The 18359-nt window shown below is 44.1% G+C and overlaps 1 protein-coding gene across 2 annotated transcripts in view; it reads right to left on the bottom strand.

The window, feature by feature from the left end:
• The window catches only part of LOC105912400 (LARGE xylosyl- and glucuronyltransferase 1-like), a 48396-nt gene extending 30271 nt beyond the window's left edge, over positions 1-18125 (bottom strand). The window contains exons 1-2 of one of the 2 annotated variants that reach the window (XM_031582522.2): positions 16547-18125; positions 5376-5572 (exon numbers count right to left, since the gene is read on the bottom strand). In XM_031582522.2, the coding sequence (XP_031438382.1) occupies positions 5376-5481 (106 nt within the window). In that variant the 5' untranslated portion in view covers positions 5482-5572; positions 16547-18125. The remainder of the gene's footprint in view (positions 1-5375; positions 5573-16546) is intronic. The other variant, XM_031582524.2, reaches the window with a different exon arrangement.
• Between the last annotated feature and the right edge of the window lie 234 nt (positions 18126-18359).

Raw genomic sequence — 18359 nt, forward strand, 5'->3', positions numbered from 1 at the left:
CTCTCTCTCTCTCTCTCTCTCTCTCTCTCTTTCTATAGAACCTGAAACTGAAACGGAAACTTAAAGTACAGAAACTGTAGAAACAGTTTATAACGGGTTGCCAGTTATAGCATTCTAATACAGTGCTGGACCAATTTCAATCGGTTTTGTCCCTAGGACGAATTTAGACCTAAAACGATGGGAAAATATGGTAAAAAAAGGCAATCAGTAAAATATATAAATATGGATAAAAAAGGTTTAAAACATCTCAAAAAATGTGTGTTTGTCTGCGGTAAACAGAGCCAACAGATTCATTTAAAAAATCTCAAACATGGACTGAAGATATGGCCATGAGTATCTGCCATAGCCATCATTACCATCACCAAGTTCAAATTGAACGGTTCAAAAGCTGCAGCAAGCACTTTGAACTTGACTGAGGAGTGATTGGGTTTTCTCCTGTGACGAACACAACCAATCGCATTTTAAAAAAGAAAAGAAAATGAATCCGCTGACAATTCAAAGCTATTCAAAGCTTAAGCTATGCTTCAAAGCAATGAGTAACGGTAACCTTCCCAGAAACGCAGTGAAGTCTAAACTCTAAAGTAAAACATTTGTCTTTCAAATGTAGTGGAGTAAAAGTCATACGTTTCCAAAAACATACTCAAGTAAAGTACAGATACTCAAGTGAATGTATGTTACTATCCACCCCTTTTCATAAATAAACACTTGCATACAAGCACACACTCCCAGGCATACAGATGCATGCACTAGGCTCATCTCAACAGTAGCACATTTATTATAAGTATTGCTTATTATAATACTGTAGTTAACATTTGGGGTCAAGTTTTGGTTATGGTTAACTGATGGATAGTTGACAGTTGACAACTATGTCTCTATGACAACATGCTCTTGATGGGCCAGCTAAATAAAAGTATAATAAATGACTGTCCCAGCCCAGCCTGGCTGAGAGTATATTGTAGGGAAGGCCAGAGGCGATTGCTTTTGTTGGACAAAGGGCTTTATGTGTAACCCAATGGAGAAAACAAAATCACAGCCTTCTTAAAACCTCAAAATGTCTCTACAGAACTTATATTTCTACACTAAGTGCAACGGCCTCGGTGAGATATCACTGCATGGCTGATCCAAACCAAAGGAACTCTTCATATGAGGTAATGGCTCTATTTCAGGACATTTTCAGAGATGGATTTGTTCACCCAAGCAATAAGACTGCTTTATTTACTGCACACTGTGTGAATTTGCACAATAATACTGTCAATGCAAACTACTTGACCTCACTACTAAGTTGAGATTACTTCCCCAGCCCTTAAATACGCTGGCCGTCTTCTGCATGGTTGAGAATGGTCACCAGCCCAGGGCTTGGTTGGCCCATATTCAATTAAAAAATAACAAAATTAAAAAAGAAAGAAAACCTCTTCCACAGAGCGTAGTAGTCTGAGGGCACTTGTGACCGCCATGTGCCTCCCACAGTCCACTTCAGCCATTCATTATTCACCATCTCCCGCCTTGAGATGACCAAACACATCTACATGATTTAACCAGCGCTCCACTCAACCGACTCTTGAGGCTGACTTGAGCGCGGCCGTCCACCGCGGCACTCGCGCGTTGCTCGATGCTCGGCCTTGATTTTTATTTAATGCTCACGTAATTAGTGCATTCATGATTTATTTCTTTGATCACAGAGCCGTAATTGATTGGACACAAGGGGCTTGATGAAAAATTAAGGCGTTGACCATTTTTTATTTAGGCTAAACCAGAGAAAGGCTTCCTCGATTTAATACCCCGACCAAAATGTTTGCGCTCTGTATTCTGATACTGTGGTCACCGTGCTTGTAGATCTACAATGCCTTTGCATTTATTTACCACAAAGCACGAAACCAATAACAGTTTCGTATGAATCTACGCACCCAGATTACTGGGGTAACGGCCCAACTTCTCTTCTGGAATAAACATATTCAGGAAGGGGCTCATGAATAGGCAATGAGGAGACTCCCATCGCCACGGCCACTCTGTATGACTCAGCAGTTCTTGTTTACTATAGATGGAGACAGGCTGGTGTACTTTGGGCTGATTTGTTCAAAAGGAACTAGAGGCACCAAAAAAAAAAAAGCAGACAATCCATTATTTATAAGCAGTGGAGTTTTTGGGACACTAGATGGGCTATATATACCTCAAGGACCTAAATGGCACATAGAACTCTCTATCACTGCGGTATCCTGCAGTAGCTTTCGTGAGCTGATATGCGTTTGATTAATCTATTCCGATTCCTCTCCACCCATTTTGTAAAACCGCAGGTCTTAAACGCTGTGATTACACTGCGTGTCAATTCTGCTTTAATCGAGCAATTTAAACCAATTTAATTATCTCAAACCGAGCATCGCCTTCACAGAAAAAGCGTCAGCGAGACGTCGGCGATAAATGCCCCAGCGACATGACTGACAGCGCCAACGGAGCGGCAGCGGCACCCAGCCAACGTCGCAGCGCCCAGCGCCCTGATCCGTCAGAATCTGCATGGTAATACCTGCACCGGGTCGGCTAGGATGGACAGCAAGGGCAGCCCTTGAGGTTGTCTCAGAGCGCCGTCTCAATGTTGTTTCAGGAATATTTTGACGTCCTCTGACTGGGCTCTCCCTCAAACTCACCCTTGGGGAGGCCGGATGCAGTCCCCCCCACCCCCCACCCCACCCAACACACACACTCTCTCCTTGAATCCATTGCCCCTGGCTTTGCACCAGGATTAAAAAGCTCTGGAACAACCTGTCGAGCTGCTTTGCATTCCTGGCCGCTGGCCAGCCGGATGAACTGACAGGGAGACAGGACACCCTGAAAGGTAAATACACAAAATAAATTGAATTATCTGTCAGAGCACAAAAGGAGAGAGCGCAGAGTTATGGCTACCCCTCCTCTCCGCCGATGCTGCATCCGCTGCCATCCTCCACCCGGTGTTGTCTGTCTGCGGCCCATTCACACACACACACACACACACACACACACACACACACACACACATACACACACGCCGCAGACAGCATCATCACGCCTCAAGGATGATTCTCTGCGTCCGTCACCGCAGTCTGACAAAGTCACTGCTGCTGTGAGCTGAAGGGCTGCATGGCTCAGGGGCACCGGGTCACAAGGACACGGCCGATGGACGTGCCTCTGCAGTCAGGTGACGTAAATAACAACAAGACCCGAAAGAGCACAGGGGATGAAGTTGCATCGAGGACAATGACATTTGTTTTGAAATACACAAACCCCCATTAGCTGCACTGTCATGAGCTGGAGGCTGGAGGCATTGAGCAAGCAGGGAGAAGATACGCTCACTGTGCTGTGGATAAGAAAACTACTCATCTCGAGCTTCACGTTGTCATGTGCCACCATGTGCTCAACAATGCAAGAAAATACAGATCCAGATGACGTATACTATACTTAGATACTCCATACGGAACACTTAACTACAATATACAATCTACATTATACTGCAATATATTATATCTGTAAATATATGTCATTACACATAAAGTGAGTGTTAGGAGTAGGATTAGTTAAGTACATTGTTAACGGGAGACATAAAAAGAGAAAGAAATTATTTTCCAAATCTCTAGTGTCTTCAGTCCCTGCTATCTTTCAAACGGCTGAGTGGATTTCCTAATGAACAAGCACAACAGCAACAGCGGCTTCAGGTTATTGGTTGTGTTTAGTGTCTGGCACGCGCGTGAAAATACTGGACTGCATTTATGAATTTGCCATTTGGAATTCTATTTCAAAAGACTAACAAGTGCAAGAAGGTGCACTTATTGAGTTTAGGCAAATGTGCTTATTGTTTACCTCTGTGAGATGACATGAGCTCAGAACATGACAACACTAGCAGAGAGTGTGTTGCCAAGCCAACGGCAGAGGAGCCTTTTGAGTTGATTAATGTACCTGGCTGCTTCCTAGTGCATCTCCTTGGATTAAGTCTAACAAGCCTTTCATGTGAGAGTGCGAGTGGATGGCGACTGCCTAACTAAGCATGCATTATTTGTCTACCACACACACATGCAAACACACACACGAACACACACACACACACACACACATACATAAAACACACACACACACACCACACACACACACACACACACACACACACACACACACTCTCACTCACAGCAGATGGCATGAGATATCTCAGGTGCAAGTGTTTACCTGACAATTTTTCTGTGTACACAAACACTAAAATATGAGAGCAAATACATTTGAAAAAAAAACATCTATACAAATTTAGAGAAAAGAGATGACAGCTTCTACAGGAGGAGTTGGGCTTGCTGATGAATAGGCTACACAGAACACATTCCCACAGGACATGATCGAGGTGACTGCCTTACAGAAACAGTCACACAGTCACAGTATGGAAAGGCTGTCACGCCGGAGTTTTTCTCTCCAAACAACAATAAATGTCGATTTTCAGTTTTTATCAGGGATGTTTTTTGTTAATCATGTTATTTTGTCCAAAATTATTGTTGGCAGAAAATGTTATAGGTCCTAGATCAATCCAGCAGAATATTGTTCTTTTCAGAAAACTTTGAAAATCAATTTCCTTTTAAAAAAAAAAAGATGCAGGCAAACACAGCCAAACCGAAATGCCATCTATGTCCTAGATCTACATGGCGGAAAAGTAACAAAAACCAAATCCATATGAAAACAAAAACTCAGATTAACGGTATTGTATTGGGGCCCAGAGACACAATTGTTCCTGTGAACCGTATTGAGCACCTTCAGAAGTAGAAATAGGCTGACATCTTCTCGACTTCCTCCTGTGCCAAAAACACCAGATGCAGTGAGCCAAATAATTGCTTTACATTCAGAGCTTGGTGTTGGGTTCAGGTCTTTCACTGGATCCCGTTCAAAAAGCAGAATATTTGCCAAACCTAGGTTTTCATGCAATTTGAACTGCAATTACAAGTCTGACACTGGAAGGATTTTAGGCTTCCAGTCATTAAATCCGCAGACATCAAACAATTAGTATGCGCTTGAGAACTCTTGATAAACACATTTGCTGAAAAGTAATCAAGGTAGGGGAAAATATGGCAGTCACTGCCTAACTCTTAACTGAAGTAGTGGTCATAGACACACATTCATACAACACCTCCACAACCCTAAAGCCAAAAACACCCACACAGGAAGAGAGTGAGAGAGAGAGAGAGAAAGAGAGAGAGAGAGAGAAAGAGAAAGATAAAGAGAGAGAGAGAAGCAGAGAACATGGGGGAATAGAGTCACTAAAGCACACACACAGGAAGAGAGAAAGAGAGAGAAAGACAAAGAGAGGGAGAGAGAGAGAGAAAGTGAAAGAGAGAGAGAGAGAGAAGCAGAGAACATGGGGGAATAGAGTCACATACCCTGGAAGTTGCCGACGGAGAGGTAGAGCCAGGTGAGCGCTGGGATGAAGAGCAGGGCGAGGGAGAAGGCCAGGAACCTCCTGCGCCCACGACACATTCCCAGCATCCTCTGGGGGTGGGCGAAGAGGACGGAATCAGGAGGGGGAGCAACCTCTATGTAGGCAGCAGCTGCTTGCCAAAGCGGTGCATGGCACAGTCTAGGGGGAGAGAGAGACATAGAGAGATAGAGAGAGAGGGAGAGAGAGAGAAATATATAAGGTGCGAAACATTCATGAAAGCAGGAAGCTAATGACATTTTAAGCATGCATCCTCCGCACAAAAGACCTGAAATTCAAGCTGTTTCCAGGAATGTTTTTCTCTGCAGCAGGACTGACGAGAATGCGTAACGAAGCGCAGGAGGAGGTGCGGAGCCCCCCTATCCTAACACATGCAGCACATGCAGCAAACTGATTTTCAATCGAACTGATTTAGCACATTCTCAGAACGCCTGACACAAGCCAGAAGGAAATATTTGTGTGTATAACTTCCCTCCATCTGTTTGAGCAGACAGTTTGCTAGAGGAAGTTTTGAAAAGGCCCTTCAGACTGCAAAGACTGCAATTTTTTGTGAAGAAAATAAAGGCTAAGGCGCTCACGAGTTTGAGTTCTGAATTTGTGAGCAGAAGTGTTTGGCGCGGTCTCTGGCCTGGGTCCTAAAATGCCTGGCAGGGATCAGGACTCCACTGGGCTGGCAGGAGTGAGGCAGGATCCGTGCACACAGCCCATTCTATCCCAAAGGAGGACAGGTGGTGGAAGGGGAGGTGGTGGGTGGAGCGTGAGCGCCCAAAGCTAGTTCCGCAGCTGATGAGGAGAACTGAGTTCAGATATATTGTGGGTGATTGATATGAGAGGGGTGTGGGGAAATTCTCCTCCCAAACTTCCATTTAGAATGCCATTTGTTTCAAATCTGGCTTTCTTCAATTCCAGCCATGCCCCCCTAAAGAAAGACATTCATCTGAAAATGCATCAATAGTGCTCTCCGTGGCCAACGATTCTCCTGAAATCACAGCTTTGTCATCATCATAAACCAAGCAATTACGCCTCTCCCTCTCTCTCTCTCTCTCTCCCTCTCCCTCACTCTCTGTCTCTCTGTCTCTCCCTCACTCTCTCTCTTTCTCTCCCTCACTCTCTCTCTCTCTCTCTCTCTCTCTCTCTCCATCTCTCTCTCTGTCCTTGTCTGTGTAGTGAGGCACCAGCTATCTCTCCATTCCTCAGCCAAAGCAGAAGACCTCCACGCTGCCTCTGCCTCTCGGGGTTCTGTTCTGATTGCACCATGGCCTTATTAGGAGGGATAACATTTAATCTGCCTCCAAATTACAACGGCCTGTGTTTAATTAGCCAGCTGACCACAGTCATGCTCTAATCTTGGTGAGGGCCTTTTTTTTTAGAATTTTGTTTTATCTTGCTCTCTATAAAACCTCATGCTGGCCCCGCGGCCTCTGTCAGTCACGTGGAGATGAAGGAGAAAGTGTGTGTGTGTGTGTGTGTGTGTATGTGTGTGTGTGTGTGTGTGTGTATGTGTGTGTGTGTATGTGTTGGGCGCAGTTCAGTTCTGATTTGAATCTAAAGTCATCAAATGATTAATTAACACTTAATATGAATCAGATGCCTCAGGACTGAAACTGACTTTAAATGTCATGTAATAATAATATAATAATAATAATAATAATAATAATAATAATAATAATAAACCTCACCCTGTCCATCAGAATGAAAAAAAAAAACAGTTGGTGAGGCGGAAAACATCAGTAAGGAACTCACTTAATAAACTCTGACTTTTTTGAAGAGCAAAAATCTGACGTTGTCAAAAGAGAGTGCTACACAATAATTCACAGCGTAGCAGAAAGTTGAATAGGGTTAGCTGGACAGGATCCACTGCAGTTGTGCTGTAAGCGAAAAGCCCCCAACAATGAGTGATACTGTTTACAGTCAGCATGAAATATTCCATTCACCGCTTTCAAAGTGACTTTATGTTGACAGAGATGTAGAGGTCAGGGTTTTTTATTGCTTACACAAAGGTGGGGTTGAATTTTAATAGATATTCAGTACACATTGAAAAACACCCACACACAGTCACGAATGCAAGGGCACAAACACACACACACACACACACACACACACACACACACACACAACACACACAAAGTCTTATAAACACATAAATGCACCCTCTCTATCTCTTGCTCTCACTATCACACACACACACATACACAACGTCATAAACATATAAATGTATCCTCTTGCTCTCTCCCCCTCCACACTGACACACATACACCCACCCACACACACACACACACACACACACACACACACACACACACACACACACACAAATACACAGAGAGAGCGAGAGAGAGAAGGAAACGAGGAATGTGACTAACTTCTCATTTTTACTGCAGTAGCAGAGAGTTTAACGGGAGGTGAGGGTGAATTTAATACTCAATCCATCTTTGGAGAAAGCCTCTGTGTTTTTGAAGGGTGACTGGAGCTCAGGCCCTAAATTAAGATGGAGTGAGTATGTGTGTGTGTGTGTGAGAGAGAGAGAGAGAGACAGAGAGAGAGAGAGAGAGAGAGAGAGACAGAGAGAGAGAGAGAGAGAGAGACAGAGTGAGAGAGTGAGGGAGGGAGAGACAGAAAGGGAATGAGGGCTGCTGGGTGGTGGCGGTGGATGCACAGAATGGCCGTGGGCATGTTTGAACACCCCGTGTGTACATTTTCAATCTCCGCATTGGCAAATGAGTGCAACAGCAGGTATAAACCTCAACACGGCCAAATATCCGCCTGAAACCGAAACCCCCGCCGCACAGAAACACCAGGCTCCTCTGGCTACGGCGGGTTCACCATTACAGCGCTCCGAGCCAGCCGTAACCTCCCGCAAATGAAGTCATATGTCCGCTAACACAATGCAAATTACACAGCGTTTCGGGCCCAGCCGTTAATCTTATTGCTGAACCCCCATGAGAGATCAGTCCAAATTTAAATGTCCACCGCGAGCTCATTCGGAGAGACAGCTGACAAAGCAAGAATGGGTTCACGGCGGCGGTGTCGACGGCAACGTCCTTGGATTCCTCGGCGAGAAAATTGAGGAATGAATCGAAGAAGAAAAAAAAAAAGAAAGAATAAAGAGAAGGGGGCAGGTCGCATTTGCCCCCTAGACTGTATAATTACTCTGTTATTACACTGGGCTTTCACTCACAGCGCATTAAGCCAACAGGCTAATCAAAGACCCAGGCTCTCGCGCAATCAGCTAAGTCCTTTTAATACTCGTCAGAGTGCGGAGTTGAGAAGTTTACCGTGTCACCTCACATCAACTCTCCACTGAGCTACTGAAAAGGGAGAATGAGAGAGAGAGAGAGGGAAAGAGAGCGAGAGAGGGACACACAGAGAGAAAAAAGAGACAGAAAGAGAAAGAGAAACAGGGAGACAAACAGAAACTTTGAGGTGAGGTGGTCTCCCAGGAGCTTCCCACTCTACATGATAATCAAGTCAAGCCACAGGTTACAAAAGGATCCAATTATCCTCACACACACACCACACACACACACACACACACACACACACACACACACACACACACACACACACACACAAACAAACACAGAAGACAGAGAGGAACCAGGGGAAAACTAGCTCTGCTTGACCCAAAGGAGAAGAGAGAACGAGAGAAAGAGGGAAGGGGAAAAAAACCTTCTAAACAACCATATTGATTAGTGAAGTGGAGGATTCATTTTCCATTAGCTTGCACAATCTCCTATTAACATGCTGCGGAGCTGGAGAGGATTTTGATTGACAGTTTGTGGAAGGCATGGCGATGGATCAATGCTGGGCGTGAGAAGGGCAATTCCACAGCTCTCTGGGTGCTTCCTTTACAACATCACAGCATGCAAGTTGCCGTGGCGAGGCAGAGGTGGCCAATGGGATACGTGCCATAGGTGGTTGCCTAGGGCACAGAATGCCAGAGGGGCACTGCAGAAGAATTTGTAAAGATTTTTTTTCAGAAGAGTACCTTCTCACAACAGCACTAGATTAGTGTCACCATTCTACTCAGCTGCTAAGCTATAGCCAATCAAAACCTGCTAATTTGTATGCGTAGCCATAGCCTCTGCTGCGTGTACACACTACCCCTGAAGAAATTTTGAAGGGTTTGCTAGCAGAGTGGCAGGATGTCTAACCAATCAAATCTGTGCTGCTGTGAACGTGCAATCTCGCCTATAGGGCTCCAACACTGTCAGGGCCAGCCTTGCTCCAAAGGATCTGTGGCTGCGTGTGCTTGATGCAAACTTCAAAATGTGTGGAATTAACATTTCACACTACGCTATGCAAATGCCATGCTTGAAGAAAAAAAAACTGTCTGCACCAAAAAAACACACCAAACGCACTGCTGGAAAAATGTGTGGAGCTAGCGCAATCTTTTTGCATTACTCTTGCCGAGAGGAGGTTCAAGCAATGAGGAAGAGACAGAGGACAGACAGATGGATCCAAAGCGCTCGGGCTAAAGGCTCTCTCGGATGAGTAAGACACCCAGGGGCTTGACAGGACGAAGGTGAGTGATTCTGAATCACCATGGCGACCATATTCAAGGACGGGGATTAGCCAAAAAAGAAGGAGGTGGGTTTTTTTTGGGGCGGGAGCTGCATTCTCTCTGAGGGCAATTGAGGACTTTCCTCATCTGCGAGATTGCGGGGATGTGTAAGGCCTTCCTCGCAGGCTTGACGTGTGCCCGACTCTGCTCTCCCCTTCGAGTGGCTGTGACAAGGCCCTTGTTCTAGCAGATGCCACTCCTGAGTCCCACACTCAGTGCCACTCCTGATCAAGTCAAGTCTGCATAAGTGGCTGGGATATTTAAGAGCGACAGTGACATTTTGTATTACAAGTGCTGCCGAGGCTAAACAAAGAGGTTGTGTGCTATGACTGGCATGTCCGTGGTAGCAGGTTGTGAACGAGGGAAGATGAAGTGGGATACAAAGATGAGGAGGGAAAAAAGAAGTTAAGTTCTCATAGAGAGCTTCTGTCTGGGTGCTTAGATCGGATATCTGATCAAGGCGGTAAAAGGAAGTCCACACTACAAAATTCTTTTAATATTTTTTTCTTTTTTTAGTATTTTCTTTTTAGCAGCAGGAGCATCTGAAATTTGCAGACTTCCTTTCACTACTTTGAAAAGATGAAGAAAGGGAACGATGAAAATGATGAATGAAAAGAAAGTAGACACATAAAGGAAGAAGAGGAAATAGAAAAAAGAAGAAGAAGAGGAAGAGCAATGCCAAGTGGACTGATATTGCTGATGGAAGAAAACTGCCATTTTATAATTTCTAATTTGTGTCCTGATGTAAAGAGTTTCTCCTAGAACAAGTCCACACTCCATTATTCAAATAAACAGAAACTGTTAAAAGGAAATACATTCCAGAACATCCTGTCACAAAACTTGGTTTGGTGGAATCCCAGAGGTGTTCCCATTTAATTGCTTGATTACTGCCTTGGAAACTCAATAACAAGTTTCTAGCCATTCAATCCTCAGCTCTATTAGAGTGCCTCTAAATACAAGCCTGTAATGTGGGAGATGAATATGGTGTGTGTGTGTGTGTGTCTGTGTGTGTGTGTGTGTGTTTGTGTTTGTGTTTGTGTGTGTGTCTGTGTGTGTGTGTGTGTGTGTGTGTGTGTGTGTGTCTGTTTGTGTGTGTGTGTTGGGGGTGGGGGAGGCTAAGGGAACACTTGTATTTATTTATTTTCATTATTTCAGCAAGGGTTAGCAAAGATATTTCAAAGACTTTTATTTTGCTTACCCACCCTCACCCCTAAATAGAAGGCTCATTACCTTATAATGGTCTCATTTGTGGGGAACGCATTTGCAAGCAAGATCCAGCAGAAGACGTACAATGCAGTCACATCTCATGATACAAAAGCTTTGGACAAGTTAAGAAGGGTTCTTTGTGTTGTAGGCACAGGAATGAAAAGTAGCAAAAACAAATCAAAACCAAAACTAGAACTAAATCGAAGCCCATCTGGAGTTGGACAAAACCAAATGAACTGGAAAGAAAATGAAATGATGTGTGAATTGAATTACCTTCAGACAGGTAACGGTTCAAAATCATCCGCAAACACACCATCTGTCGTGTTGTCTGATCAACATAATTATCTCATAGAGAGATATGTACACACACGTTCTTCACACACACACACACACACACAAACACACTTGAACCCACTGTAATAACAGAGCGTAAAACCTGAGGATGAGCCTGGATTGACTGTTCATAAAAGAAAACCAAGGGATTTGCAGCCTGTTCAGGGAAATATCGGAGCGCTGAGGGAAACAGGTCAACAAGATCACAAGTCTTCTTTCCAAAAACCTCTTGTGTGAAGCCTGTTGTCTCTCTCTCTCTCTCTCTATTTCTCTCTCTCTCTCTCTCTCTGTTGCACATTTCAAACTTGCACTGTCATCTCTGCAGAATCTCAGTTAGCAATTAATCTAGCCTGTCATCTCGGCAGGACTCCTTTACAGATTCGACGGGTCTGTCATATTGGTTAAGGGACTCTGTCCACAATTCATCTGGTTGGTCGTCTCTCCAGGACACTGTTTGCAATTCGTCTGGCCTACCATCTCAGTTGAACTCTGTTAGCAAGCCAGCGCCGTGTGTGTGTGTGTGTGTGTGTGTTTGTGCACATGTTGTGCGGTCCTGATACTAAGAAGAGAAAGAGGCAGTCCTCTGGTGGTGACCGCCCCCCCCCCCCCACCACCTTCAGAGGTGGCAGTCACTCAGCCTCTGTCTTCCACGGAGGTCCCCCTGAATCTCCACAACTCGGGCCAGCCTTGGCTGGAGAACAGAGCTGCCAATCAGCATGAGTGGCTGTCAACGCGCAGACCACGGCTCAACATCCGCAGCCTGTCACCCGTGACCACACACACACACACACACACACACAAACACAGACACACACACATACCACAAACACGAAACTGCATGCAACCACTTTGCAAGGTTATATCACCCCCTTTCATTTTAATCACTGAGGCTTACTGCTATATTTTCTGGATGACAGACCCCGTGGGGCTATAGTTAAAATAGCAAAGGACAGTACATGAAGAGCTATTTAATAGATGAAGCCAGCACTGAAGGAGAGGATAGAGGCCATGAGGGAAAGAAAGAAGCAGTCAGAGAGAGAGAGAGAGAGAGAGAGAGAGATCAAGCAATGAAGAGTCACACAGAGGAGAGGAGAAAGCTAAGGAGCATGATTGAGAGGCAACAGAAAGTGTGGGGTATGCAATGTAAAGCTGCAACGACTACTCGACTAAAAGCACCTATAAAAATAGTTGGCAACTCATTTAAGAGTCAATTAGTTACTTATGTCATGGAGCACATTGTTGCACAAACTCATTAGACATAGAAACAAAGTTCTCTCTACACCTATGGAGTATCGAGAGTTCGTCACTTAGCTGCAGCGAGAGACAAAATATAACAATGACGGGGGCTAACATCAGCACGATTGAAAACATTTACATCTAGGAGCATTTCAGCCAACCCTGGCCTCTGCTAGGAGGGTCATCATGATGCAGAGTTGACCAGCACGGGCTGCAATACTTGTATTTGAAAAGGAAACATGTTGGCTCTGCAGAAGGAGACTTGGCTAATTCTAGTTCAAATCCATATTGAGGACTATTAACAACCCAATGAGCTGCGACTGCTTGCATGACATTCTAAGATATGGGAATTTCCACCAAAATGATGATTCAACTTCAAAATTTGATGATTCAACTTCAAAATTTTGGTTTATATAAACTGAAAACTCTAAAATAAAACATAAACGTTTCCTCTACTGATTATGCTATGTCTCCAGTAATGCGGTGTGTATATATATATATAGAAAATTAGTGATAGGAAAGCAGGCACAAACCACTTTCGTGTTGTCACAGACACTGAATGTAAATCTTGTAATAACGACCCCAAGAGATTATGTTATTCCTCACTTCAAAACAACTTGTGCGTTGACGTGGCATTTGGTTGGACAGTTTTATTTTATTATACCCTATGCTTAACATCGGAGTGTCACCAGCACTTCCCCTAGAGTTCTTTTTTTCTTTTCTCAGGTGCGGTGTAGTTGTGTCCATGAGCCTGCGGCACTGAACCCGTTTATGGTGTCATGCTGGGACGTAACTGAAGTGATACTGAGAAGAACCGTTCAATGTTGTACTGAAACAAACACAGCTTTTTCAACGTTTTTTCAATCAATAAAAGTATTATTGCATTGCATACGTTTTATGATGTGTTTATAACATATGTTATAAACATAGCATGGTTAGTGTGTAAACCTTGAATCTTGAAATATATAAATCATACAGAATTTTTAATTATTCAACTAATTTATTTATCGGAAAAAATCACAGACTAACCGATTATCAAATTAGTCGTTAGTTGCAGCCCTTACACAATGGTGTGTGTATGTGTGTGTATGTGTGTGTGTGTGTGTATGTGTGTGTGTGTGTGTGTGGGGGGGGGGGTATGTGTGTGTGTGTGTGTGTGTGTGTGTGTGTATGTGTGTGTGTGTGTGTGTGTGTGTGTGTGTATGTGTGTGTGTGTGTGTGTGTGTGTGTGTGTGTGTGTGTGTGTGTGTGTGTGTGTGTGTGTGTGTGTGTGTGTGTGTGTGTGTGTGTGTGTGTGTGTGTGTGTGTGTGTGGGTATGCATGACAGAGAAAGGAGCAGAGAGAGAGAGAGAGATGGAGTAAACAGACACCCAGAGCACATGATTCATTCACTGGCTCACAGAAGTCAGCATTACAGAAAGGGTTCCACTTATGGTAGTCATGCATTCGAATATGATCTACGGCCCTCAGTGCATACGCACTGCCATCATTTAGACGTTTAGCATTTCCATGGCACAGGCAAATAACCCCATTTCAACCCCCATATCTTCAAGAGGACCATTAGCTGCAGCTGAGCACCATTATGCTAACAGATTGCCATTGCATCACGCCATTGTCAAAGGCAAGGGAGAGTGGGAAATGAAGATAATGGCTTTAGTCAGGATCACAAATGCTAATATCAACATGCAGCATGGAGTGCATGTGGTAGATGTGTTAGCACTGTGTGGCCATTCAATGTTATGGATTGCCATAGAAGGGAAAGAGCAGCGACGCGGAGAGAGAGAGCTAAAATAAACCTCGTTACAGATAATACGGTCCACAGGAAGGTGGCCGACTGATTGACAGTGTAATGGAGAAAGAGAGTGACAAAGACACGGAGAGAGAGGGGGGGGGGGACTTCATACATACTTTAGTTCTTGCCAAATGGTTTAGGAATGCATACATGAACAAGGCAAGAATACCACCAATATTAGAGCAAAGAAAGATCTGGGAAAGCAGCAATTACCAAAGAAAACTTCAAAATGGACCTCATCTGAAATGACTCATCCCTGAACCAAATTTCAAATCTGAAAGTCTATTCTAGGTAGAAAGAGGGATATTTTAGAGAGGGCAGGCATCAGAAAGAAGTATTTATGAAGGGTTCTTGAAATAAAGAGTCACAATAGGCTCTCTAAGCTTTACAATGCAGGTCGGAACTTCAGCAGAACATCCTTCCCTCACACACACACACACACACACACACACACTCCTCCACTTCCTCCACTCCTAACTGCCCCTTTCTTGCCTTGAGTTGAGTTTGTATCAAGGCTTTTCTATTGAGTAGGCTGAGTCATGCTGTCACACATTGGAGTCTTAACCTTGCCTCCTCCATAGCCATCTGTGACTCATATTCACACCACTATATAACTGCAATAAAAGTCTTATTTCACTGCCTATTCATAGCGCTCCTCCTTGCCTGACAGCTATACAAAAGTCTCTCTGCAAAGAGCATAGCATGAAGTATGGTGATTCTATTGATACGTACAGCATATGGGTATGCTTTTGGGTAGCTATGAAGATTCCTTATCAGCACCATCTTCTCTCTCTCTCTCTCTCTTTCTGTGTGTTTGTGTGTGTGTGTGTGTGTGTGTGTGTGTGTTCAGCAATGCAGCAGACCCTTTCCTGCATGTTCAGACAATCATGGACGAGAGTGAAATGCCTATTGCAGGAAGTATAGAAAGAGAAGCACATGCCAAAGATGGAGACAAAAAAAGAACATGATCAGCCTAACTATCATCCTCAAGACAGGATGTTTGCAGTTGTGGTGCGATTAGAATGAAGCACATGTGCAGTTACTACCAAAGCAATCATGCTTTATCCTTGTTTCATGTCAACGGATTTTCACATCAGGGAAATGATTTAAAGGGAATCATGGACCCAATAAAACATTAATATGAGAGCATGCAAAACATTTGATCTTGTTGTGTTCGTTCCTAGGCAAAACAAACTTCAAAGTGACTAACGCGCTCTCGCTCTCACCCACATGTTAAGCAGAGAAACTACTACCCATCACCAATGAACAGCTATCAAGCCGAATGAATCTTAAACAGCTCCCACATGTATTTTCTGAATGGACTCCTGATGTCAGTTTATTGACCTTGAGTGATTATTTTTATGGCGTCGAAACATCCACAGCAACATTAACATGGTCCATTTCCACCCGATACAATGAACCAAAGATAAGTCAAGAACCCACTTTAAAAAAATGCAATAACGTTCCTGGTAATTGTACGTACGTTTTAAGATCACAGCAAATGCTAGTGAATTTATTAAACGTATTTTCACATCTAACGTACATCTTATACTGTTGTAATTCCTGTACTGCCACGTCGTAAGGACATGAGAGCACAGAAAATAGTATGAAGTGAAGGTGCCTACTTCGGTCAAAAGAGTCACTTTAAATCTGGGTCAAGGTACCGTCTCCGGTAGCTTTTACGGTGATTGCATTGGGCAGTGATTGGACGTGGTTATTTTACTGATACGCCGCATCTGGAGAGTCCACGAGGGTCATCAATAGTGCACTTGTTCTGCACTGGGGAACAGGCAGACTAACTAGTTACAGCTATAGGAGATGAAATGCTTTGTGGTTTAGTAATTGCTGAGAGATTCTAGACAGGACAAACCTTATCCCTAAATCCCTATTGCTCCTTCAGAGGAAGAAAACAAATACATGCGATTGGGATTGTTATTATTATTTCCACTAGGTCATTCTAAATCCTTTCAGGTGACAGGCTTACCTTACAATCCGATAATCATCCACTCCCTTTACTATCCACGGACTGGACGTGAAGACTTATCTTCTTCCTTGTGCGATGAAATGTGTGTGGCGTTGGGTCGCGTCAGGACCCATGGAGTCTGAACAGCACCTATTGCTCAGCACCTACATCCAGTAGGTCCAAGTGCACGCCACTGAGTTAACACCGTCCTTTATTTTTGAGTGGCCACAGTTTATGCGCGCCCTGACTTGCCACAGTGAATTGTTTTAAGAGAGGACAGGTGACAAGTTCAAACAGTCTTGATGTCTACTTTTCTCAATACAAGAAATGGAGTACAAAAATGCTTGTACACAACAGTAAAGGCTTCCACTAAAAGATCGACTTAGCTGCTAGTTACCAAACACATAACTGTAGATGTGCTTGGACCATACAAGTAGTCAACATTAGTCAAGGCTAAAACAGAACAGAGTTCATACACGGTAACACGAAATAGTGCCTCGTCACATAGTCTACGTCCATCCTATTTATTTAAGAGACAACGAGAGTACTGTCGGGTAGCAGGCTGCGCAGTATCACAAACTGGTCTTTTTCAGAAGTCCTAAACAACCGGGTTTCTATTGTACCTCGTTAGTATTAATTTCCCTGGCAAACACGGCTATGCAGACCGATAATATATCTGTTGCCGTGTCATCTACATTTGTAGCTACCAAAGTTTCTCTCTTGCGGTCGAGTTTCAGATTATGCAGGGATAGGTCAATTTAGATTCCGTCCTCGTTTGGGTTGTCATCACAGTCCGCTCCCTTGAAGGGAAGAGTGCTTCGTCGCTTCGGCTCTTTTTTCGGTAACTAGCGCTGCTCGTCAAGGGAGGAAAGTAGGCTATGCTGTGTCTGAAGCACCGGGAGAGTGAAGTCGCGACAAGTGAGGACAAGTGTACTCAGCGTCATAATCCAGACAGACATCAAACTGTCCTGAATCTCCTGTCATTCGCGCTTTTCGAATACAGTGTGCTGCGCTCTCCCACGGCGGCCTTAACACAACAGTCCCTTCTTCCCAGCCTCCTCCAGTCCTGACAACCGCGGCGCGTCCAATCCAAGAGCGCCTCCCCCTCCTCTCTCTCCCGCAACAGCGTTTCCAGCAAAACGTGGAAGCAAATTTACTGGATTGAACTCGAGGAGTCGGGGTTTTCAGCTAAATTAAAGCTAAGAAAATGATACCACCGCTGTCTTCTGTCAACATCAACTTGTATATCAATCCATACATGCATTTTACAACAAGACCTATATATATGTTCTGCTACATAATAAGACATGCGTGGCACAAGGCTTTAACAAACTCGTTGATACTATGACCATGCATTAGTGAAGAAAGTGACAGGATTCTGCTTGCTACTGGTGCAATGGCAGAAGCATCTTTGTTTAGAAGTTGGCTAGATTTGGTCAAACGGAGCGTCAGACTTCCTCACCCATCCATCACGCTGACCGGTTTATCTGCTTGCCACTGACATGGCTATGCTCCGCACAGAGAGGCTTGTTCCCCCAACTTTGATGCGTGCAGAGATGGTGGAGCTCAGCAGTCACCAATGATAAATGACCCACTCCTTCCCCGATCCTCCTCCATCCCAATATAGCTCGTCCGAGAAGCTGTGCGCGCACACACACACACACACACACACACACACACACTCACACACACAGACACACGCACGCACAGAGAGAGACAGAGAGAGACTTAAATGAGCACTGGGATTTAACTTACAACCACAGAAATGGCAATTATCTGATCATTTCAATAAAAAAGAGGTGGCTATGATTTCGTAATTGAGAAAGGGACACTT

The sequence above is a fragment of the Clupea harengus genome, chromosome 16 (genome assembly GCF_900700415.2).
Source record: "Clupea harengus chromosome 16, Ch_v2.0.2, whole genome shotgun sequence".
NCBI classification, from domain to species: Eukaryota; Metazoa; Chordata; class Actinopteri; order Clupeiformes; family Clupeidae; genus Clupea; species Clupea harengus.